Source organism: Apteryx mantelli, chromosome 7 (genome assembly GCF_036417845.1).
Source record: "Apteryx mantelli isolate bAptMan1 chromosome 7, bAptMan1.hap1, whole genome shotgun sequence".
In the NCBI taxonomy this organism is placed as follows: Eukaryota; Metazoa; Chordata; class Aves; order Apterygiformes; family Apterygidae; genus Apteryx; species Apteryx mantelli.
The window spans coordinates 15344853-15370115 of record NC_089984.1 but is presented as its reverse complement, the minus strand read 5'-3'; the positions used below and the strand labels follow the sequence as shown (position 1 = coordinate 15370115).

The window sequence follows — 25263 nt, the reverse complement described above, 5'->3', positions numbered from 1 at the left end:
AAGGTCTTCTTTCTAGAGAAATGGCTCAGAGTCTGAGAGAGAAAAGTAAGTATTCACTAAATTCCATTGTAAGAAAAAACTGCTAGAGAAATATCTCCCAATTTACTTTTAGAGTTCAACAAGCGGCTGTCTCAATACCTATGAATGTGTGTGAGGTGCAGGTATAGGAGACTGTCCACATGACACCCATCATCTTGCCTGGAGTGCAATGGAAAACTTTTTGTAAATTCTTGACAGCAACGACCGGGTGAATCTTTATCCGCAATACTACTTCCAGTCACCAAACCCAGTTATTGATGTCGGGGACTTTGATTTGTTACCTCATATGAAATCCTTCAACCAGAGAGGTTTGAAAGAGAGTCAGCTTGGGATACCGTGGCAACACTGATCCACAGTGTGAGCAATACTAGGCATCTCCTAAAGACAGAGGAATGTAAGGAAAGAGAGAGGTTTCTGGCAATAACTATAAGGAGTGGCAAAGGCCCCCTATTAATCGAAAACTAGATTGAGAGACCCTATATATCCCTATGGTCAATGATGTGATTCTTCAGTCACTTCAGTTAAAGAATTTTAATAAAAATTCTTCATAACATGAAAGAAATAAATGTATGCGTATACACATATGTATATGCATATCTAAGGCATGCAGCCTTTCCTAGCCCTACATACACACATGTACATATATATATATATAAATATGTGTGTGTATGTATATATATGTAGGGATAAGGAAAGCTGTATGTCTTAGATCCTTTCAAAAATTTTCTGAATACTAATATTTGACAGTTCCAAACTATACTACCCCTCCCCCCCATTATTTTGTGATACATATAGCAACTCTAATGTTAACAGAAATATTCAAATTTGATACTGGTTGGGAAAACATATAGATTTATTAGCTAACAAAAAGACAGTAGGTATGTGTGTCTGTAAGGGTATCCATTGCTGAGAAAAGTTGGGCATGAGGACACCTTTCCTGTTTTCTTACCAGTAAGGCTGTACATCAGGAGAAAAGAATCGCAGAGCGCCCCAGGCCGGCGGTCTGTCCTGGGTCTGCGGAGCCGGACTGAGGCAAACAAAGACTGGTGTCTGTCTGTCTGTCTCACCCAGCTGCAGGGCTCATCTTCCTTGCTGTCTCTAGCATTGCTGCAAACAGAAAGTCCGTATTGAGAGCAGTTTTATTGAATGGCTTTTCATTCGCAAAGGGTAGATCAGGGACATCTTGTAAGTAATACTCTTGACCCATCAAAGTAACATATTTGGATGAGATAATCTACCTCTAAAAATAATGACCTCTGAGACAAACAGTGTTTCTCAGTTTTCTCATGCATTTAGCATGCTTGTTATTGGATTTAGCTAAAACTGCAGGGTAAATGTTTAGTAAGTGGAACTGAAATTCTACCACTTGTATATATTAGAAACATCTATGACTCATTTATTCCAATATCCTGATTGGTTTTTAGTCCTGTATACCTTCCTACCTGTAACATTACTATGTATCTCCAGACTTCAAGGGCTTTCCTCATTCCCTCACTTGCCTAGAGCATTTTATTTTGTTTCGTTTTGTTTTAAGCTCTGTTATTTCTTGATTCCATTAAACCTTTCCATAATTTGGATAAATCCATTTATGCTTTTGCTTGCTTTAACTCAGGAGGGTAAACCAGAGGCATGCAAACAGCCTAATGAAATGTAGCTGTCTGGTATTATATCATGCATTTCTACTCACAGGTACAATCACAGTAGAGGGAGAAATACTGTGTGCGCAGTATGAATTGGATATGATCTGAGCCAGGATAGTCTTGGCAGGATTGATAATTGCTACTGGAGGCAATAGCTTGTTTCTTTAATATTTGCTTCACTGGATGTTAAAGGTTTGTTTTGCACTGGAATAATTTGCCTGCCTGAAGTTGTTTATGTCTCAAAATATCATCAAAACGGGGCTTGAGGCACCAGAAAAGAGCTGATAGATGACAAATATTTGCAGCACAATTCTTGGTGCATTTAAGTTATAACATTTTGAAGTCAGGATTTTTAGTACATTAGTTTTCAAATGAAGAAGCTTTAGTGAAAGATGCCTGACCCATGGTGGCCAAAGTAGCAGTCACATTATTTTGGGTTATGGAAATTAGGTTTGATTTACTTATGCAAATCTGTGGTCAGTGCCAATGATGAGTGTGTATTAAATCTTCCAGTACAGATTCTGGTTCTTTATATCCAATTTTGGAGACTCACATGTAGTACAACCCCATCCATAACACCAGCTTGCCCTTTCTAATGGCTGTTCATTTGTCTATCGTTACTGAACCCTTTTTTAGATAATTTTCAAAATGGAGTCTTCTGTGACTTTATTTTAAATACTCTAGCACAGATAGTACCTGCCCTTACCAAAAAAAAAAAAAAAAAAAAAAAATTAACAACCAAAACCACAACCTAAATGTTAGTTTTTGTAACTATATATTTTGGAAATAGCTCCTGCAATTCTAGTTATATGCATAGTTGCAATGAATTCTGCTAAGCACAGGCTTAAAATTAAGCAACAGTTCATATTCTCTTCTAAAACATAAAACTTGGTGCACCTCCAGTGGAAAAGATGTCCTGAAGCAAAATTTCTCTTAATAGAGCCAAAGCAAGTGTCAGATCTAATTGCAATATGTAGGGGCTCAGTGCTGTTTACTTATCTATATTACATCCAGTCTCTGTTATTGCCAGTACTGATCAGACCGTTGATAGTTCAAGTCTGGTTTGCTTTTTCTAGTGCTAGGCCTGTATATGAAGCACCAGGGAAGTTATCCAGTTCTCCATCTCTTTGATGGTGCACTATAGTTTGAATGTTCTTAATATCAAGTAATAGAAGGAACGAAGATAATGAATTGATCTGCAAGGAAAGGGGTAAACGGCCATCTGCATTTCTAAAGTCTCCTCTTCTCCCCTGCCCTCCCTTCCCCTTCATTCCCCTCAGTGCGCCGCTCCAAAGCTGCAGATGAGGAAAGGAGCCACAAAGCACGCAGGGCCCGGGACGAATACCGGCGACAATCCTTGCGAGCCATCCAGAAAGGAAGAGTGGCTGGTCTGAGTAATTTGTTCAAGGGGACGAGTCTGAATAATGATCAGGAGACGAAACTGAATGACAGTCCAAGCCCTTTGCTGTCTCTCACTGCTCCATCCAGGTTGGTTTGTTACAAGTGTGACTTGGAAATACAGTTTTCTATTGAATTGCTCTCACTCCAGTCCTCACCATTTCAACAAGTTGTTCTTCAGTTGTTGCAAATTCTCAGTCTTGGTCTTTGACTATGACCAGAATGTGAATGTTTAAAAAACAAACAAACAAACAAACAAAAAAAACAGATTGAATGCTTAATGTAAACCAGATTGAATGCTTAATGTAAACCAAATGCCATTTATTTTTCAGATAAATTTCTTAGAGGTCACACAAAGAGATATGAGTCCTTAAAAAGTCAGTCATTAGCAAGGCTGTGATATGGAGAAAGTGAAAGGGACAAAGTCTTAGGCAAGTCTTAACCCTCAAGCCTAAAACTAGCTGCTGCTTAACTGCTCATTGAAACATTTTACAGAGAGCTGTCAAACTCCTAAGTCTCGAGGGCTTTTTGAGTTTTCTTCAGGCAAAATCAAGTGTCTTTGGTATTTTTTGTCTACTGATCTTTCATCAGACTATTTAGGGAGCCCCATGGATTCCAGAGGAGTAAAAAAATCCAACCTGGCAAATGGGGTGCTACAAAGTTAATCAGTCACTCTTTCTGGGTTTTCCTGGTTACATCTCATACCATTAATTTGGCTTCATGTGGTGTTAAAGGCAGTGTGAACACTGTCAGGGTGGTACCATTAAATATTAAAAAAAATCCCAACAACAAATATCTGTGCTCAGAAATTAAAGAGTCCCTTTACATCAAGTTTGTTTTCCTTTTCTTTACCAGTCAGTGGAGCACCAGGGAGAGTCAGTCCCTTCATGTTTGGAAGTGTGTTCTGGGGCCAAAGTTCCCAGTTTGAGGAGGAATCAAAATTTCATTCTCTGAAAGACAGCAGGATCTTGAAAGGATCTTACCACCAAATCACTTGTCAAAGGAATGTTCTCATTATTTTTCCAAGCTACTTAAATCAAAGCTGTCTTTGAAATAAAGTAATAAAAATAATAAAGGTGGCAAATTTTGAAAAAAGAAGTTCCATAACTTCAACCTAAGGTTCTGAGCTTCTGAAATGACATTATTTACTATAGAATTTGGTAGTGCTAAATGTGAATGTTTTCAAAAAAGGGCTGAAAAAAGCTGAAGTATGTTCTGATCATTACCCAGCTCACATTCAAAACTGCTTATGTTTCCAAGTTATGTCTTTGGTTAAAATAGGTGCTATTTATTTTTCTTATCTCTTAAGGCTTCTCTTTGTCAATGAGCATGACTTGATTATCACAGAATCAAGAAGAATGGAAGTAACTTAAAATTTATACTCTGATAGTGCATATATGTAAATGTATGTAATTCAATTTCTCCCACTTAAAACTGGTTTGGTGAGGCAAGAGAAGATATGTATCTAAAATTTTACGTTGCCAGTGGCCTGGGAAGTCAAGGAGGAGATGTACAGTATGTGGTTATTTGCCACTAGCGTGAGACAGATCTTTAGCCTCTTAGAACAAGGGGTTTTGGGTTCAGCATAACACTTCTATATAGCTTAAAAACCTTCCATTCCTTCCTTCCTTCCTTCTTCATCTTCCTTATTTTGCTGATTGTTCGCCTACTGATGCTTCTCTGTTTGGCCTGCTTATTTGTTTTATTTCCTTTTGCTCACTGTGTTTTTTTGTCTTTACTTCTGTGTTTGTATTTCTGTCCTCCTGCTCTTACTGGACTTGCTTGTCTACCATAGCTCTATAGGAACTGACTGAGAGTAATTCTTAGATTTAGCCTAGGACAGAAAAAATGGTGGTTTTGACAAGTCTTCCAAAATCAAAGAGAATTAGAGAGAAAAATGAGCTGAGAAATGAGAATCGACTGTAGGGCCCTAGCACTCAAAGGGTTACTTGTTTCTTTATTGAGGAAAAATCTTCAAAAACATAAATAACAAAATACGTATGTAGCATGCTTTTCTATGTGCATCTATAGCTAAATCCTTTCTTTCTCCCCTCACTCATCTTTGTATCTTCAGATTTTATGATAAATATAGGTCATATCTACTCTGACATAGATGTGCAATTTAGCAATAATTTAGACTTGTTATATAACTTTATATTATATTGACTGAGATCGTCATTACTTGATATCAACAGAATCAATCACTAATTTTAGTAATAGTAAGACAGAAGCTGAAAGGAGGACTCATTTGCATGTCGCCAGGAAGACAGCTTCTATCTTTTTACTTTTATTCATTTCTAAAGACAAGCTTGCTGTCATTAACTGCAGAATATTGATAGGTTTTGAGGGTTCTTGATTATCTGGGAAATCAGTTTAGTGCCATTTAGTTCCTTATGAGCTGACATTTAAATTTTAGTTTTAGTTCGGTGTTATATTGTCTGGCAATATGCAACATTGAATGGCAGCTCCATGGCAGGTGGAGTAGGAAAGCGAGAAATACATAGCCAGCTATTCTGCTGGGCACTGTGAAGAATGTGTGTGTCTCATCAAATGAAAGTGGAATTGTAGCACAAGTAGACATACCACGCTAGCCTTCGTCTACTTCATCTGAAGAACAGCAGTGAAGATTTGGTAATTTGGCCTAACAACCTGAGTCCCCAGAAACCCATGGGATCTTAAACTGTACAGAAATCCATTCTAAAACCTCCCTTTTACGACTGTTATCAGTGTAAATGAGCTTGTGTAAGCAAGAAGCATTGTTAGCTGGGGTAGCTGGATGCATATTTTGCCTGCTGTGCCTCCTACTAGGTAAAAGAAACTAAAATGAATAGAAAGTAGTAGAAGCAGTAAGGGAGGCTCACAAATAGAGAATGCAAAAGCAGTATGAGACAGTTTAGACAAAACCCTCTATCATGTTCTGTGGTTTAGATACATATAGCTGATTCGAGTGCAGAATTCCTTGCCAGTGCAAAGGAGTATGCCCTAAGAAAAAATACACTTTGTTGGTCAGTTAGTAAATTGGAATAAAAATGAGGTGGAATAGGAAAGCTGACTGAAATGTCCATTGTGTATTTTGTGGTAAATTGTTTTTCAATTATAATTCTCTGCTTAAGAAAATATTTAATGTTCCATTGCAAATGTAAAACCAAAATATTCTGGTTTTCATTCAAAAGAATGTTAAAAAATGTTTTTAAAGGTTAAAATTATTCAATGAACTATACCGAACAGCTGTTACAATGAATATCCTTTATTTTGTAACTGTAAGTTTTGTAAATATATACAATATAGATTTATTTTTATACTGTCCCTTGATTTCATACACTGCTAATTCTCTATATGACTGTATTCTGTAATTATTTCCCTTTTAATATAGTAAAATTTGGGAGCGTCCTTCTAGACCCTTTTCCCGAGAAGTCATCATTCACTGGTTCAAAGAAGAACAGCTTCCTCGACGTGCTGGGTTTGAGAGGAACACCAACAGGGTTGCTCCATGGTTTCATGGTAATACTGATCTTTATTTTCTCATATAATAGAGCTGGGACCAGACTTTCAGGAAGTTAAATCTTACCGACTTTCCTCACAGAAAGGAATGTCTATTGGGGTCGTGAGGTCTAGTGTCTCATAAAGCAACATTTTTGCATCATTTTTATTATTAGCATATGATTTTCCTATTTCTGATTAAGTAGTTTATTTTGTGACTCACATCACCAAAGTTTTACAGGAGTATTTTCACCAAAAATTTGCTTGCTGTAAAATAACAAGTCAGGCAGGAAGAATGTGACTAATATAGGGTGAAGAGCACTCCAAAATACCCTGGCAAATAGTAGAGTGATATGGGATATGGAGAACTGAAGTTCAAGTCTCTGCTTTACGTGATTTGCAAGAAGGACTTGAACTCATGTCTATTTAATCCCTGTTGCGCTTTCTAAACACTGGGGTTTTAAGGGTGGCTTTTTTTTTTTCTTTCTCTTTTGAAAACAAAAATTTCTGAAAGATCTTGAATTTGTTTCAGAATGGCTTGGAAGTGTATGATTTTTAGCAGTTTTCATGGGATGGGAAAACCAGTTCCTCAGATCCATTAGCTACTGTCATATTTTCTGGAGTTCTTAGCATCTCAGGAGTTTTTGCTCTGTGTAGTATCTGCTATGCAGCTAAATCTTTGGTATCAAGTTCATAGGTAAGACGTCTCATTTTCATATGTGTTGGCAATGATCTTTATATTTGTTAAACATGAAGAAAAGAACTCTCGCTTAATAGCTGACATAATTTAGGGACTGAAAAGATTTTAAAGCTAAATCCCAATGTTCTTTCATTGCTGTTTTCAGTGAATTTGCTATTTCTTTGCTGCAAGTACTAATCTGGCCTTGAACCTGGCCTGATTCTCAACATATAAGATCAAGATGTGTGGAGATTCCAAACTGAACCAAGCAAGAAAGGTTTCTGACCAAGTTTAGTCTTTCATATATTTCAAATTTCTTTTTATGATCTACAAACTGTTATGTCTTAGAAGAAATCAGCAAGCTGCTATTTTCACTGGCTTAATTAGTCAAGGACACTGAAGTCAGTCATGAATAGCTTGTAAATGCTTTAATATTTCCATTTCTTACAAAAAATGACGCAGACAGAAAAGAAAAAAATTAGGTATTTGGTTTGATTTCTATTAGAGAGGTAAACTGATTAAATTTTCAGCTGTGGTCACTTCTCAAAAGTATTTTCAACCATACTCTATATGATCTTTGGAGGTGGTCCAATGACAAAAGTTTTCCCCACTCATATTTCTGGGAAGTTCACATCCGTATAAATTGACATCAGTAGTTAAGAGCATAATTCACACCTTAAATTAAAAAGGCATCTGGGCTTGAGCTAAAGTCTGTGCAGTCTTTTTGCTGACTTCAGTGGCTTTTGGATTTGTCCCTTAATCACTGCAAGAACTGTGGAATTCATTTTTTTCCTTAAGTTCATTAGATCAGTCTGTTCACATCTGAACATTTGTAAAAGTGAGCAAAGTACCTCCTTTGTCCTCCTTCCACTCAAGAAGGCTTACAAAGATAGTTAAGATAGTTTCTCTATACAAAGCTCAGTAGTTTTCTTTGCCAAGAGCCACAGAAACACTGCTTTGGTACCTATTTGCTGGTTCCAACTCAAGTCTGCTCAAGTTATCGTGCATACTTTTAGCTGGCTTAGCTGTCATGTGTAACGCTGGTCAGAGCCACCATCGTCAAAGCTAAACATCAAGTTGTTACAGGTGCAGCAGTGAGTGTTTTGTAGTAGTTAGAAATGTAGATAAATTCTGAAACAAAGACCCAAAATATTAGAAAACATCGATACTCTTTTTCAGCAAAAACTCTTCAGAGAATTGGCCTCCAGTTTGGAGGAAAAAAAAAAAAAAGAAAAGAAAAAAGTGGTCTTGCCAAATTTTTACTCTGTTTGATTTCTGTTAAAAGACTTACTGTGACTTTTATTGTATAGGCCTATTTGGGGATCTTCTATTTATTGTTGATTTGTACTGTGTTCAGAGAAGCAGGGCATTACATATGTTTTTTATGTATAAACAAAATTACAGCAGAACATATCTGACTTGAATAAGAAATGGGCAATACAAATGAAAGCCATTCCACAAAGTCCAGAATTATGGCTAACCACTTGAGACAAAGGGACAATAAAATAATCATCATTTGGATAAGTGGATGTTTCTGTGGAAGGAACTGCTGCATAGTATTTAATATTGTCTAGTATAATGATGACAGGTCTGTACAATCTCAGTCTCTCAAAACAGGTATAATCAGATCCATCACATCCTTGAACTTCTTCTGTATCTTATATCCCAGTTCTGGACTGTAAATAGGAAGATAATATTCTGCCTTCGTGTTCAGGGCTCTTTGGATGCAATGTGCTAAGAGATCTGTTATAGCAGTACTGAAAAAGTGGATACTAAGTTATTACAGAATAACATATTTTTGCTGAAGTCAATAGATATTTGCTTGCTTACTCTGACTGATGAGTCCTTCAGCTTTTTAAACAAAATAAAGCATTAGCTTAGTCACTATCTTCAAATTCTGCTATAAATGCATGTTATTTTCTAACTAGCCAGAAATGAAGGTTTTCAGATAGATGTACTATCTTGGGATATGAGGTAATTGGTGCCTATAGGTTTTGTACAAAACCCAGCCATTTCTTTTATATATTGTAATAGTCACCTTATATTTGGATGAAGTATTCAATTCTTTGAATATGGAAAAAGAGGAAATTGGTCTAAATTTAGCTAAAGCTAAATTTTGGTCATTTTGATAAGCAGGAAATTAATAAGCAGATCCTGAATTCTTACCTGCTAATTGATGAATATGAGCAGATGATACAATGTTAGGATCCCTTTGTAAGTTAAAATTCAAGATATAGGAAACTTTTTTTATAAATCTAAATTCAGATCATGTTTTGCCAAGATCTTGAGTTGCTGATGCACTTTGAAAGATAGGAAGTGATTTAGTCTTCAGGATAGGAAGTCTGTCTCTCCAAAGGGTGAGAAAGGGAGACAGGCTGGTTATTTTGGCCAAGTTTTGCTTTGAACTGGAGTTTTCTTTTCAAACCTCTGTTCAAGCCGTGCCAAGTAAAATGAAAGTAACTGGTCTTCCCCATATGTTGAAGAATTTTGCCAAACTCTATCACAGACATCAGCAAACAACCATAGTTTTCAGATTACTGCAGACATATGGCATTGGGAATAGAATTCCTTTTGGCAATGAAAATATAGACCTAGTCTTTCCTTAAGTCTCTTTCTGTGCTATAACAAAGGATGCTGGAGGCCAAAACAGGTGATAATATTTCCATTTGTTTGCTCTGTTTTCCTTTGTCCTTTAACCTTTCTCTTTTGCTTGAAATCTGCTTTAACATGTAGTGTTTTTTTTTCCATTCCCACTGGTTTGTAAGCTGTTACTTTGAAAGAAACTTCAGATATGTCAGACCTTCCACTCTCATGTAATTGTGTTCTGCATTTGGTTATTTTCCATTCAGAATGTAGGAGAGTGTCAATGTTTGCACAGGAGATCTGAACTGTAAATATTTTCCCAGGCTTAGTTAAGACTAAAATTTTATGATTGTTGATGTTATTTATCCACATGATATCAATGGAATCTCTCAGATATATAGTAAGAATAATACTATATGACAAAATGAGGAATTTATGCATTGGCTCTCTGCATGGTGGTTCTATGCGTATTTGCTAAGCGTTTGCTGTAACACTATCACATCTCTACTTGCCTTCTGGTTGAAAGGAGAGTCCAGATGCTGACATCACAGATACAGAAACATGAAATAGTTGCCCTAAAGGTTGTACCTTTAAAATATAATTGCAGTAGTGCAGTTCCTACTGAGAACTACTTTATTAGAGAAAGTCAGGGTGGCAGTGCAGCTAAGGGAGTGCCAAGCTGTGAGGGAGCTGATCAGAGCAAATTGAAAGGTGGACTGAAAAATGCTGAGAAGCAGAAGCTGAGTGAGCTCTGAGGCCAGGGGAGCCAGGGAAGAAAATTTTCAGTTCAGCAGTATCATGTTGCAAATGTTTGGAGACCAAGGTTTTATTTCCAATAGCTAATACTGTTTTCAAGAAGAAACTTTTTTTTCAGGAAGAAACTCTGGCAGACTTAAATGGTGAGAATGGTTCTACAAAGCAGATGCTGTCAATACAGGATTTAAGACTTAATATTCCCCAAAGTCTACTATCTTTGAGCCCTTGAGTCTTCTGTCTTTGAGTTTGCCAACAGCAACAACACTGGGCATATGGGTATAGCTGAACTGTAGGAGATGCAGCTTGTAAAATATAGCTTGTATGCAGTATTTGCTGAGGGAAGCAGGTATGGCAGCGGTTTGGTTTGAAAAACACCTAAAAGTCAATAGTTTGCTGTTTTGAATATAAAAGCACACTTTCTTCTGCTCTTGAAAAAAACCTCTCAATCATTGAATAAATGCACATTAGGAAGATGTGAAGCAAGTGTTGTACTAAATCCAGCAGAAGTACAGCCTTTTTGATATTAATGATCTATTTTCCAATTCATTACTTCATCATTATGTAGCTTTTACTTCTGTTTGAGAAAGTGCACAGATAAATTCTCTGCCTGTATAAATTGAGCCCCAGGGGTCTGGGATTTTATCTCCCTTCCAGAACTGTTGTTGAGAGGTACTTTATGGGGAAAAAGATAAAAGATCTTGTAAAAAATCCTCTGAATTTAGTGAGAGCTTTTCTACTTTCTTCCACAGGCCTTGAAAGAGGCATCTAATAGCTATATGCAAAGCTTGGTATCTAAAGCATCTTGTCGTCCAGAAACATCTGGAAAGGAATCAGAGAATACCAAAATCAAATGATAAAAGCAGCTAAAATAAAACTTCTCAATTACAATGTACCTGTTAGCTTGCACGCATTTGCAGGACAGTTCTGGGTCTCTGTTTTATGCAAGTAAATAAAGAAATAAAGTGGAAGATTAAAAAAAAAAGTAATAGTAAAATAATAAGATTTATTTTGAACAATTGTCTGGGAACAGATAAAAAAATGGTTTTTGAGATGACAAATATAGAACAGACTATGTCTTACTATCTTTATCAAAACAATAGATTTCAATGTCTACTGTCTACTCTGCCAGCCTGTCCTCAAAGAGAAAGAGCTAATACAGTCCTGGCCAACAGTTCAGAATATCCATAGACTTGATGGCTTGTGACTACTGGTGGGATAGACCCAGATCAACACAGCTTGATAGTTTTTGCCACCTGGCTGATTTTGTGTAACACAAGTAACACACAGGTTATCTTCAGTATTAGTTATCATTCCTGTTCCATATGGATTTCTCAAAAAATGTTGTCACCTTTGCTGGGAATCTTAGCAGGAAGAACAGATACAGAACAAGTCTGGACACCAACTTATGCTCATCGCATAACTTTGTGTTAGAAAATGGATTTGAGGCCTACTGTTAGGCATGAGTGGGGAAGCATGCACTGCTGTCCCAATTCTGTGGCTAAGCAGAATGCATTAGTTTGCAAGGCTGCCAGTCCTGTGCTTTTCATCCTTGCTGAATTCAGACACAGAGATGAACAATGTTCCTATCACAATAGTTGCCTAGGATGAATATGAGCCCTCTGTTGCACCATAAAGTGGTTGCTATACACCAAATGAGACAAATTGGGCTGGAAAATCTAGGTTTCTAGCACTTGAAGGACAGATGACAGGCTCAGTCTATTTTTGCACCGCAGCCTTGAAATAGTAATCATACTATAATTATACTTGTAAGTAATTATAAAGTAGTAATGTGAATACACATATACACATAGTTTTTATTGGAGTAGTATAGAAGAACCAGTTTGTGCTTGCAGAGTTTTATATATATTCTATATGGGTGGATTTACATATAGTTATTAAGGACTTGAGCAGTTGTTTATTTGCTGTGAGATGATATACTGTATTTTACACTGCCAAAACAGATCCCTATCAGACAGCTACTAGACCATCTGATAGTATTTTTCAAAGCAGCACAGTATTTGGAGTTAAATGTTTGGATCCTATGGTGGATGCCAGTATTTGATTATGGATGTCTCAAGTCAAGTCAGACTCGCAACATAAGATGAAACCCAAATGCTTCATCAGGTCTAATTCAGTTCTCAACTTCTCCCCTAAGAAATGAGAGGTGTTTTGCTGTGTTCTGAGAAATAAGATGATCCTTCATGTACTAGGTCACTCCACTTAGCTTATAATGATTGTTTTAGTCTGTCAGTTCTTTTGAAGGCTTTGGAATTGTTTTTCTAGTGCCATTACAATTCCAAAGTGTCTACACAGACAGGTTATTAGCAAACAAAATAAATGTTTTAGACTCATGGCTCCCCTTGGAAGGGAGCAGAGTATCAAAGTGAGGTAATGTGAGCTGCAGCATGTAGCAAGGAGAAAGGAAGCACAAAAGAACAGCAGGGAAATTGTAGAATGAGGCAATTGAATAATTAATGTAAATAGGCTAATTGCTAATGTGAAATGAGCTTTCTTATTCTTTTACAATACATTGTCCTTGTCTGCTCTTTAACTGGAAGCTATATTCTAAAGATGTAGGTGAGATAGAAACACAAAATATTTCTAAACGGATCTTATAGACACTAAAAATGAGAGATTATAAAAAGCGTGTGACCACAAAAGTGGAAACAAGTTTGATAAAGTGTTAGAAGTTCCAAGGATACAAATAGGTCAGGTGCAGGGTCTGTATATTGCACTGTTAGTCAAAGATTAAAAAAACAAAACCCCAAACCCCCCAAATAGGAAAGAATTTGTGTTCTTTCAAATTCAAGCTTGTGCCAGACTATTCTTTGTATTTGTGAAAAATATGCTGCAACTTTTTCATAGATTTTACTTCCAGGTGAACTCACTAATCTCGTAAAAGAAAATATTTTGCTATTAAAACTAAAATTGATTTTCATTCTGGTAACTCCTTGCCCCCTTTATTTAAAACACTTTTAAAGATTTATTTTTCCTTTTTGTGCTCCTATTAAAGCAAGACATAGTAAACAATTATGATTTCATTTAATAGGCATAGTGGTAGCTTAGTCTGTTTACCTGTAAATTTACATTACCATTCTGTGTTTTGTCCCCTTATTGAACTGGACTGTAGGTGACTAATTATTGCTGCAGTGCTTTCAACCAGACTTTCTTTTTCACATTACCTAAAATGAAAAGAAGAGGTATTCCTGAGCTGAAAGCTCTGCTGTTCATGTTTGTAAATGCAAAATCATTTATAAAAACAGAATGATATATTATAGGAACATGAGTTATTTAGAAGAAATCATATGTAAAGACTTAAAACACATACATTTTAGAGAAAATAAGGCAGATTAGCTGTAAGTAGAAAGACCTAACATCTACAAAGGTTGGTTGTCCTGTGGCTGGAAGAAATTATGATGACTGTTTATGGTGACCAAAGAAAATGCAGAATGGTTTATCTGTCCAACAGCCTGAATTTGAGCTGTGCATCCCTTTTACATATATTGTAGTCCATTCCTCAGACCCTGGATCGTGGTTTCTTCTTTTAATTTCTATCATGTATTTTTTTAATTGATTAGTTTATCCATGCCCAAATTGCACTTATGTTATTAGCTGTACAAGATGTTCAGCTCATACTGCATTTTTTTAAATGCTGTATGTGGATGTTTCTCAATCTGCACATCAACCCATGTAGCATACTAAAGGTGTCCTGTGGAGAACCTTGTTAGTCTTGGATGAACTGCAGACATCCTGCTTATTATGAATCCATATCTAACTATTTATCAGGCATGCCTCCAGCTCTTGTTACTTTGGCTTGCACAGTTACAGTAATAGACTTCATATTTTCCAGGCTTCCATATCTTTTCTTCAGCTTACACCAGGCTAAGTTACCTGCAGTATTTTCTGTTTAAAGCACAGCAAATACTTGCATAGAGTCAAGGTCAGAAAATTTCACTGATCTTCCAGCAGACGGCTGCCTCACTGATCCTTCTATCTTACTATGCAAAGTATTGAAACCACAGTCCTATTGATCCAGCCTCCAGTCAAAAGCTGACAAGTTATTAGTTCAACAGCTCCTTTGAAACAATGCTATTCTCCTGCTAAGCAAAACCAACTTTCTCAAACAGGGTATCAGCAGGTATGGCGTGTAGTCATGCAGAGGGGAAAAGGACATGACTGTGCAAAATTATGTTGCTGGTTTGGCTTAACAACTCCAGTTCACCCAGGTAGCAGCAGATTGTTACACTTAAACTGCTTTCACCACAGGAGATAAACAGTAGGAGATGATATGAAAACAAAGGGAAGAGACTTCTGTGAGTCTGTTGGCAACTAACCTTTTTGTGCAGCTTGTCCATGTGATGCTGGCACAGAGGCAGAATGAAGTTGAGTGTGGGGAAAAATAAATTTGCCCATCGTTTGCTAAAGTTAAAGGAGTGACAGCTCCCTTCCTTTCCTCTTGGACTTCAGAAAGGCCAGTTGTTCCTTCTGCGGGCTGTTCAGTGAATGGGACTGTCATATCAAACTCATGGAGGTCTAGTCTTTAAGAGGTACAACTCCAAAAGAGCTATACAATTTAACACACTGAGAAGCATTGGCTCTGACTGGATCACAGCTTACTTTTGCAGCCCAGATTAGCATCTATAATTAGCCTTAATCCATGAAATAGAGGAGGCAAATTTAATTTATATATAATTGCATGGAATATTCTCACACTGACGTTACCACTACTTCTCACAATTAAATGCAGCAGGAATCTTGAGTGAAGGTGGCTTCTGTAAAACTCTTCCAGTGTGTTTGATTAAAAATGGAACAGTTGCAACTATGCATGTGTCCTTTGAAGAACCCTTTGGTTTATAGATATTTCAGTCCAAGATACAAAAAAGTAATGGTTCATCAGCCACACAACACATATCCCTCTCCTGTTTTCTCCCTTAACCATGCTACTGTTGGCAGAGTGGGGGCTTTAAGAGAGCCTAAGATGGTAGTAGCAACAAACAAACAATTCTGCACGGTTGCAGACTGTGTCCAGATCTTCTTATCATGTAAACTGGAATAGTCCCATTGATGAGACTTAGGATAAATGAAGGATTTTTAATGCTAGGCTTTATATTAGAAATTAAGTAAAAAATTTCTGTTTGCTTCTCTCTAACTTTTTCAGAACCTCAAAGGAAGTTGGTGTCTCTGCTGAAGCCATTTCTGCTTACCGAGTAGTGGCTTCAAAGACCTAATTCAGATCATCCTGCTGTCAGTCTGAGCCTAGCTGCTAGCTCATTTACCTTATTTACAGTATTGGTAGGAAATGCAGCCATTTAGTGACCATTTTTAGTGGCTTAATTGAGAACTGGGTCAAACCCCAGAGGAGATCCAGAACTGGATCATCATAAGAGCTGCACATGGTGGTTATACTGCCGCTCATTAGGTGTGAAGTTTTTACCATCCCTTAATGTTATTTTCATTCGACTTTCAACAGTGCCTGTGTCTGGTTCACTTTATTGAGTGATTAAAGCTAACTTTTTCCCCTGAGGAAAAGTACACTAAATCAATGTGTAAGAATGTTGCAAGCAGATAGAAAGCACTGTAACTAACAGAGTTAGCTTAAAGTTCTCAAATCTAGCCAAGTGTGTGAAAAGAAAAATCAGTTACCCATATTATCCCTGAATTATTTTTCTTTGAGCTGGAAAGAGAAGTATAGTTTCTTAACTATATACAGAAAACACAATCAAACTTCTTTGTAGAAATCTATCTGGAGCTGCTATTTTAGTTTGTATATGGGAAAATACTCTAAACACAGCATGATTTAAATTTGAATCCCTTTTTAGCAGTAAAGTCTGAGTGATTACTTAATAAGTGTGTAGAAAGATTTCTCCAAAGTCCAGTGAAGTCATTTGAAAGATTCCTACAGATGTCAATAGATTTCAGAATAGACTGATACTGTACCTAGAAAATATATCCATTCTTAAACCTTATATAAATGGAATATACTTGACCAAGGCAAAAGCATTTTCTTTCACCTATGAAAAAGAAGGATGAAAATTAAAGAACACTATATTTTCGGGGCAGTTACCTGTTATAAGTCCAGTTGTAAAATTTGAATTCCAGGGCTCCATGTAACTGTGACTTTTTTTTCCTCCTCACATTGAGTGAGCTCTTCTGTCACTATGATTTACTATCACAGAGGTTATCATTGAGATTTACAGAAAGAAAATGTATCTTGATAGTTTCTTCAACATCTATGAGATGTAATGTTCTATGTAAGCTGTAAAATACATGCATTTTTTTAAGACCATCATGGGCATACACATATATTTGTATACATATGAAGTTTTCCTTCTTTTTGGATCTATTCATTTATTTATAAAAAGGAGAGGGATCAGCTGGTTATATTGGAGTGCAGGACATATTTTTGTTAACAACCAAGGATTTTTTTATTATTTAAAAACAAACTGAGAATGCATTCAACTACTTTTGTTCTATGTCTAATTTGCAACCAAAAATGTTATCATTAAAGTTTGATGAAAAGTTTTTATTTACATTAAGCTCACAAATACTTGTGGTGGTTGCAAAGTCAAGTGAGTTATATAATTGCCATTATCAGCTGATCTTACTCAGTGTATTCACAACAGTGCTTCAGATTGGCTAAATTTTGTGGACCCAATTTATAACAATAGTCTAGGTTCTTTCTGAAATTAATAGTTTCATACTGGGAGGCTACAGTGACTGTCAGCTATGTCATAAGGTACAAGGCAACACATCATGGGGAGGGAGAGGCTGGAGCTTGCGGCATCCTATTGACTGTGCCAGTGTGGTCCCTGCCGCCCTGGGTGAATCCTTGGCTGTGACCAGGGCTGCCTTCCCAGGGCAGCTGCGGGATGGAGCACGGACTCAAAAAGACGACTTTTGTTCCTTGTGGAGCTAGAGGCTGAACGAGAAGCTTAATGAGTCTTGTTGGGGGCAATGAAGAATCAAAATCTAACTTTCATATTCTCACATAAAAAGCAAATTAAACTTAAAATAGCATAGGTACATGAATATAAAAGGGCTTGGGGAAAACATTAACAACTCCAGCAAATTAGCAACTTGTCAGAGGCTGTAATTCAATATTTTGTTGCTACTCAATTAACTTCTAGACATTTCAGTGTCCATTCATTGGGCAAATGTTCCTACAGTGAAACCACTGAATTAATGAAATTATATTCGTAATGCACTCCCAGTGTGTTGAATGACAAATCAATACTAGAATGAAATAAAGCAAGTTAAGCTAGCAATATACCAGGAAGACTCCACCAGAAGGCTCTGAACATTACTAATTCTCAAAAATATGATCAACCTAGATCTCACCTATTTGTAGTTAATTAGTAGAATTACAAAACCTTTCCCAAACAACTTTTTATTTTTGTAAGATATGCTGTATTACACTATTCAAGATGTTTGTTCACAGAATTTTTGACATTTGCATAATAGTTACTATGTATGGATGTGTATGGAGAGATTTAGTTTTCATTTTACATACAAGCAGATTCTGAATCTCTAAACAGTCCTTAGGTTAAAATCTCTGTTTCACAGTAGTAATTATGAAGCTTAATGTTTTGTAAAATGCTTTCAGATAGAACTGCAAATTAATTTCCTTTATGGAAAGTATTTTTACTAACTAAGTATTCATTCTATATTATTTTTGCTACAGAAATGCATCATGTAGAAAAATACTTGGACCCATAGAAATATCAGTGATATCTACTAATCTGTCCCATCACTGCCAATTTTGGTAAAGTCAATCCAGTTGTTTTCCCTTTTACACCACTAGCAGGATCACTGCTCCTCAGATGTTCTAAAAATGTGCTTTTATTCAGTACATGCTGTTTATTTATTCAGTTTTATTCTAAATAGGATTAGGGCTCTACTTCCTGCTTGCTTGAAGCTGTAATCTATATTGTTGTTTACTATATTGCACCCAAATAAAGTGTGTCAGTCCTCTAAGAAAAGATAGTTCAGTTTCTAAGTCCGAATTTAAAATGTTGGGTTTTACCCTAATTCACCAAAACTGGGAAAAACTTGAGCATGCATTGAAGTTGTTCTCAAACATACTTTGGTCTCATAATGAAGCAATGATACTGTTTTTATACATGACATATACTGACAAATGTCATAGCAATATGATGAGGTGAAGTGGGAAATAATGCCTGAGGATGACAACATTTTTTTAGTACTAGGGGATGAACTTGAGAAAGTGGCACTGGTAGTTTTGTCTCTCAAAGTTTTAACCATTAAAAATTGCAGGCTTTTTATAATTTAGCACATGACTGATGGGACTGTTTATCCTCCTGGGTTTCTTGTATGGTTCTTGGAGATGCTCTGATAAGGGCAGGAGTGCCCCATAAAATATAGGTAGGTCTGCTTTGTTTTTGTTTGTCTTTTTGTAGTCAATCTCTGCATCATGCAGCCTCCAGCGCAATTAACTCATGATTAAAGTTTCCTCGTATTGTTCATTTTGCTACTTCTCAGTTGGCTTAATGAAGTTTGCCAGTACCTTCCTATTATCTAAGTAATTTGTTCTTTCTCTTCATTTAGTAAATCTGGTGGATATGTTTTGTAGGTATTTACAGCTATGGAAATAGTGGCACAGGAAAACTGCACTAGGGCTTAATGTTAGTGTCTGTCTTGTTCCTTTTGATATAAAATCATACCACATCACAATTCTCAGTAATTCATTATTATTATTGGGAAGATTTTTTGCAGTCTATATGAAATCAGATTGGTTGTCTCAGTCCAGGCTGTGTGGACAAGGGCCTGATTCTTCATTGCTCTCTGTTTTCTATAGTCAATTATATGATAGAAAAATGGGTAGAATGCTTCACGAAGCTGCCCCAGAACAAATGACTGCATAAGATACAAGGCAAAAGCAAATTGGACTACTCTGCCAGAGTTTACACTGATTTATTAAGTCATTTATTCAGTATAATGTCACAGCCACAGCCTAGACATCAAGCCTAGTGAATTAAATCCCCCGTTTTCTTCTAGAAGTAGTATGTACATGATAGAGCACATAAGTGGTGGGCTTTTCTTAATGAGAATGCATTATTGCTCTCTGCTCTTTACAACCTTAAATGTGGCCACATTATTAGAAGAGGGGCTGATTATAGAAAGGACTGAATCTGCAGTCTGCATTTGCAAGCTTAAATGGTTTTCTCCAAGCATCCATGTATTCACAGTTCAGAAGTATCAAAAAAGATATGTATATCATTTGATTTTGATTTTACTTTAAGGCTGTTAGTGAAACCATATGTAATTGATTTTAGCATATTGTCTTTTTCTTATGTCAAAATAATTTGAGGGTAGAGTTTATTCTTGCTCGTGGAAGAAGTGTCTTACTCCTTAAGCAATATGTTAAAATGTGTAGTATAGAAGCAGAATCTGGTGCTAAAATAAAGAAATGTATCATTTTTAAATCTCAGCATTTATTTTTTAACCGGTGATTATGGAATTACATGTTTTGTAAAGTATTCACACTCTGTCAGTAATACTTATTTCAGAGCTAGTAATATATATATATTGTTTTTAAGGAATTGAGTGGTTTATCCTCCTAGGTAGAAGTTGTGTGCTTGACCTGTGTTTCTTGTTGAGACTAAACACCCGTTAATTTGCAAGTACAAGTATTTCTTCTGTTACTGTTTTTCAAAGAAAGACTTGGTGGTTAAATGTACATATGTAGTTCAGTGAAGGGAGGAAAGGCAAGCTCATAAAATCCAGTTTGTGCCAAAACTGAGAGAAACCCTCTGAAGAAAGAATGGAGCATAATAAAATAAAATGGCAGAAATGCTACTATGCAGGTTCATTTTTCTGGAGATGGTTTCTGACATCTTCATGGAAAGCATAATAGGAACTATCATAAATGAGATGTTATCTTTACTGAGACAGATAACACACTGTTCACAATAGGGCACAGATGTTTCAAGTTAATAGCTGTTTTCACACTTAAAGAGCTGGAAGTGAAGCACAACTTTGGTTTGTTTTACATATTGCTCTGAACATACCAACAAATGAATCTGTTGTGGAGCATTTAATTCCCTTAGTTTGATTTAGGATATCCTGGATTTTATGCTCAATGTAGAGTGTTTGATTTTGGTTTCTTTTCTATTTTAAACCTTTTTTTCCTTCTTCAGTGCCACAATGGTACTTGACATCTCTTGCTTCTAGCAAGGATTCCAATTAAGCAACTCATGTGCGTAAACAACATAAGCACTGTTTCCCTCCCAGCAGCATGGGCTGCAGAGGCTGCCATACTCCTTTCCATACCCCTCTACTCTCTTGCTTTCATAATGTATCTCAGATTTAAATTAACTGTATGTACAATCTCACCTCCCTTTAAACATTTGTTGTTTTAATATTCAGCAAAGTACAATATCCTAAGTTCTAAGTATATAGAAAATCTTTAAAAATTTAACCTTCAGTTTCCTAGGTACCTGATGATGTTTATGAAGGTCCTCATTCCTTTCAGAGAGGTTTTTAGTGCTTTACCAACTGCACAAATTTCAATGCATTCAATTTTCCATACTGACAACTTTCCACTGAATCACTTGAGTGGAGCAAAACCTCTAAGACAAGCATAAAACAAAATGTAAATATTGACAGATGCTCTTTGTACCGGTTAGCTACATGTCACTTAACTAGCATGTAGAACCTGTATCACGAGAGTTATTTAACCAAAGTTTGAAAACTTAGATATTTTCACTGGTAGTCTGTTATACACAACACAGTGACACATCTGCATGTGACATGTTATGAATATAATGCAGCAAAAGATAAAAAGTATGTTATCAAATGCTACTGGACAACTTCCCATGGAAATTATTGTAGTGCTTTCTTGTCTGTGGATATGATACTTGAGAAATCTATTATAGCCATTAGTATTACTGTTAATGTTACCTTGTTCCCAAAATATGCTTGCAGTGTTCTCAAAGGTGGTACCTGGGAATGCAAAATTTAGGTCTATGAAGGAATACCTTTTGAGAGTCATTCTCAGAAGCTATTTAACCACTCAGGACTCTCTCACTGAAGTTCATTGGGATGTGAGTTCCAAAATACATTTCCACCTAGGCATTACATGCTTGGACCACTTAAGCACTTCAGACTTGTAATGAAGAACTCATAAGTCCTAACCCCGCTTCTGCCCCTCGCTTGCAGTTCCTTGCTTTTTCATCTCCTACTTAATTTCCACAGAAAGTCCCATGGTAGTAAACATATCTACATGCTTATATTAGACAGGAGTTTGTTCATGTCAAAAGAACAAGTCTTTTTTCCTGGTTAGATGATTGGTAGATTTATCTGCAGATTTTCTGGTGAAACACTTTTATTTTGAAAAATTTTTATTGAAATTGGGACTGTTAATCACAAATTGTGTTTGTGGTGGTTTTTGTGATGAAGCTCCTGTTCTGGAAATGCTATGAAAGTATTTGAAAGGAAAAAAAAAAAGGTTTTAAGAAATCCTAAAAAAAAAAAAAACCTTTGCCAGTTTTTAAACAAAAACCTGTCCTTTTGAATGGCAAACTTTTACTTTGAAATTTCAGTTAATTTATAATTAAAAAAGGTTTAAAATAAAGAGGCTGAAGCAAAAATATTTTAAGAATATTACAGAAGTGAAATATTTTCACTGACTAAATGCAAAATTTATTTGGATCATCAATCTGTATTTTTTTAAGACTAACATTTGAGTTTTTCTTGGGATAAAAACAAATAAATTATTCAGCTGTTAGGTGACAGGATGTCCATTTTTTTCTGTTTTAACAACTGTAATGCTTGAAATCACATTCTAAAGGAAGAATTTAAATAGCTGGCTTCTTGAGTAGTAAGCCTGGCATCATTTATAAACACTATCTTTGCTATAACTCAAGGAAATAAGGCTGAAGTATGCTTCCAGAAAGTCTTGTAGACACTTTTTCATTAATTGAATGATGAGAGACATTTTTTTTCAAAAGCATTCTCTAAGACTGACAGTACAGTTGAAATGCCTGTGATTTTTCATATTCATCGTCTTCCACTTACAGAAACTGGGAAATGGTAGCATTTAAACACACTAAGCAAGTGAGTAGGTGTCTACAGTTTTAAGTTCCCAAATGCAGCTTGCATGTCAAATCAAAGTTGTATGCAATTCTAAATATGCCTTCAACATGTAAAGTGTCTGCAGTGACTGAAAATTTTAAATTGTAAATCATTTCTACTTTTATATGAAAAATTCTTTAAATTATTTTAAATTATTTAAAATTTTGTTTTAAAGGAACCGTTGATTCAAGAAAGAATGCCTGCCAATCCTTGACACTTTCCTAAATGTTCTGTGTGCTCAGAACTGTACCTCCCAACTTTCCTTCAGTGCCTATGCATTAGCCATTAACAGGTTCGTGGAAAGCATGTCTCTGCAGGAATGTCATCCCAGCCAAGACCGTTTAGCAATGCTATTCCATGCTCTATTCCTATTTTGGGTCCACATAGACAAGCTGAAGTGCGATCTGGCAGTGATGCTTCAGAATGGGTTGTAAGAAGGCAGGAAAGGGCTACAAAGAGCTTTAACTAACACTGAACTCTGCTTCACCTTTTTACAGAAATCTAAAGTGAATAAAATCTCACTGTGGACTTTTTTTCGTTTTGTTAATTGGTTTGGTAAAAGCTCAGTCTTCCAAGTTTCCCCACGTTCGTGCTGCCCTCAGAAGTATTTACGAGGAACACAAGGACTTAGGATGGCTGGAGTTATGAGAACATAAATATATCCCAGAAGGAGGGCTCTTGCTTTCTCATCCTCACCTCTCACAGATCAGCTTTCTCATCTTTTTCCTTGATTCAGATCTCAGTTGCATAGTAGAAGATTTTCTCTTTCATTTTCAAATTCAGCAAAATTTGGGGATTTAAATGAGAAGTAGTAAGGTGAGTAATGTAAATGAGTGACATGATTGAGAGAGAGGGCTTGCAAATGATACCCACAAGCTAGAATTTCCCTTTTTCCTCTGTGGCTTGCAAGACCAAGACTAAATGATACAAGTATTTTGTCTGCCTGGAGAAAGGATGGTGAATATTGGCCACTAACCTTCTAAAAAACTACCAAGCTTTTCAATTTCACACAAAACAATATCAGAGACTACTGTACCAGAACAGATTTATTTCTTGATTGCTGGGTCAGGATCTGAGCTTAAATCAGCTTCTTCGCTCTGCAGCATTTTTGTATTACTTCACTGTACTGTTTCTAGCCTTGTCAGGCTGCTTTAGTGAGGTATTTCTGTGTGCTTCACTCATTAAGCGTATTGTAGTGTTTCAGAAGATGCTGTAAGGTCTTAATATCTACTTTGTCACATCATGAACATATCACAAAAGTTTATGAACAGTCTGTATAGTTGGTTTTCTCATACATAATAGAAATAAAAGTTCACTTGCATATTTATCATAAGGAAGTGAACATATCCTACAGGAATATTATTTGTGCAAAGTTCCCTATTAGGATTAGTGCACAGATGTTTCTTCAAAGCATGTTCATCTCATTTGGAGTTTGAGGACATCCCCATGAATATGTTTATTTTCCATGTTTTTTGCAGGAAATGTCAGCTATCCACAACAGCATCTAGGATGCTTATACAGACCCAGAAGTATTACTGATTTTTTTTTTTTTAACTTTCATTTCTAATTTTTCAGTCATCTAATCAGCAAAGAGAAAAACATCATTATCAAGAATATTTGCACTGTTTATGCAAGGCATCCTATTTAGGTGCTTGGAACCTCCCTGTTGTTGATCTTCAATTGACTTTACAAGAATGTAGGCTTCTAACTTTGGTCAGTGGGAGAAAAGATGGGAGAAAACAAAAATTAATGGAAAATAGCTGAGATGTAATGGAGGAATTTCAGTTCAGAAGAGCCCATTTCCAAAGAAAAATGCAAGACATTATGTATGTGAGAAAAACTGGGAGGCATAAAAGGTAAAAGATCTCTGTTTTACCTGTATTTCTCTGATAGGCAACAAGTAGTATTGCACAAAGAGAAAAGCTGTTTTGAATTTTTTTTTTTCCTCCTGGTTAATGCATTCTATAGTCTGATCTGGAAGGAAAGAAAGAAAGAAACCAACACTATGCTTTGAGGAGACATTAATAGACAAATTTATAGCTCTATTATACCAGTGGTGTATTCAGACAAGTAATGCAAGTGCCTGTCTTTTATGTGCTGCAGTGCTTGTTAGTGAATATGGTGTAAATATTTTGACAGTGAGTACAAGGGAGTTTACAGTATTTGATAGCTGGGATATAGAATGAATTTCAAGGAAACAATTAAGGGGTATGTTTTCAGCAGAGTGCATAAGGAATTAACTGTGAGCCATACTGGCAACAATGGATGTAGCACATCTGATTTCCTGTAAATCTGAAGGAAAATACCTATTATAACTGCGTTACTCAGATAGGGTTTTCAAAGATCTCCAGGGGAATAAGGCACCCATCCCCTTCTGAATTTCAGTAGGTTTTTAATTGCTTTAAGGAATCTCAGCCTTAGGGAATTAAGAATAAAGAAAGCTTCTGAGGTCTGACTTTTCTTTATTCTAAGACTGCTTTATCTGGACTGAACAGAGAGATGAATCCATATTATAAAAAGAAATCAGGCCTATATATTATTTTTACATGATTCTTTTCCTTGGTGAATTTCTCCCATGTATGGATGCTCAGGATA

At 36.2% G+C, this 25263-nt stretch overlaps 1 protein-coding gene across 1 annotated transcript in view; it reads left to right on the top strand.

The window, feature by feature from the left end:
* The window catches only part of SH2D4B (SH2 domain containing 4B), a 69045-nt gene that overhangs the window by 31407 nt on the left and 12375 nt on the right, over nt 1–25263 (top strand). Inside the window, exons 5-6 of the mRNA XM_013953421.1 lie at nt 2960–3167; nt 6451–6578. Coding sequence (XP_013808875.1) covers nt 2960–3167; nt 6451–6578 — 336 coding nt within the window. The remainder of the gene's footprint in view (nt 1–2959; nt 3168–6450; nt 6579–25263) is intronic.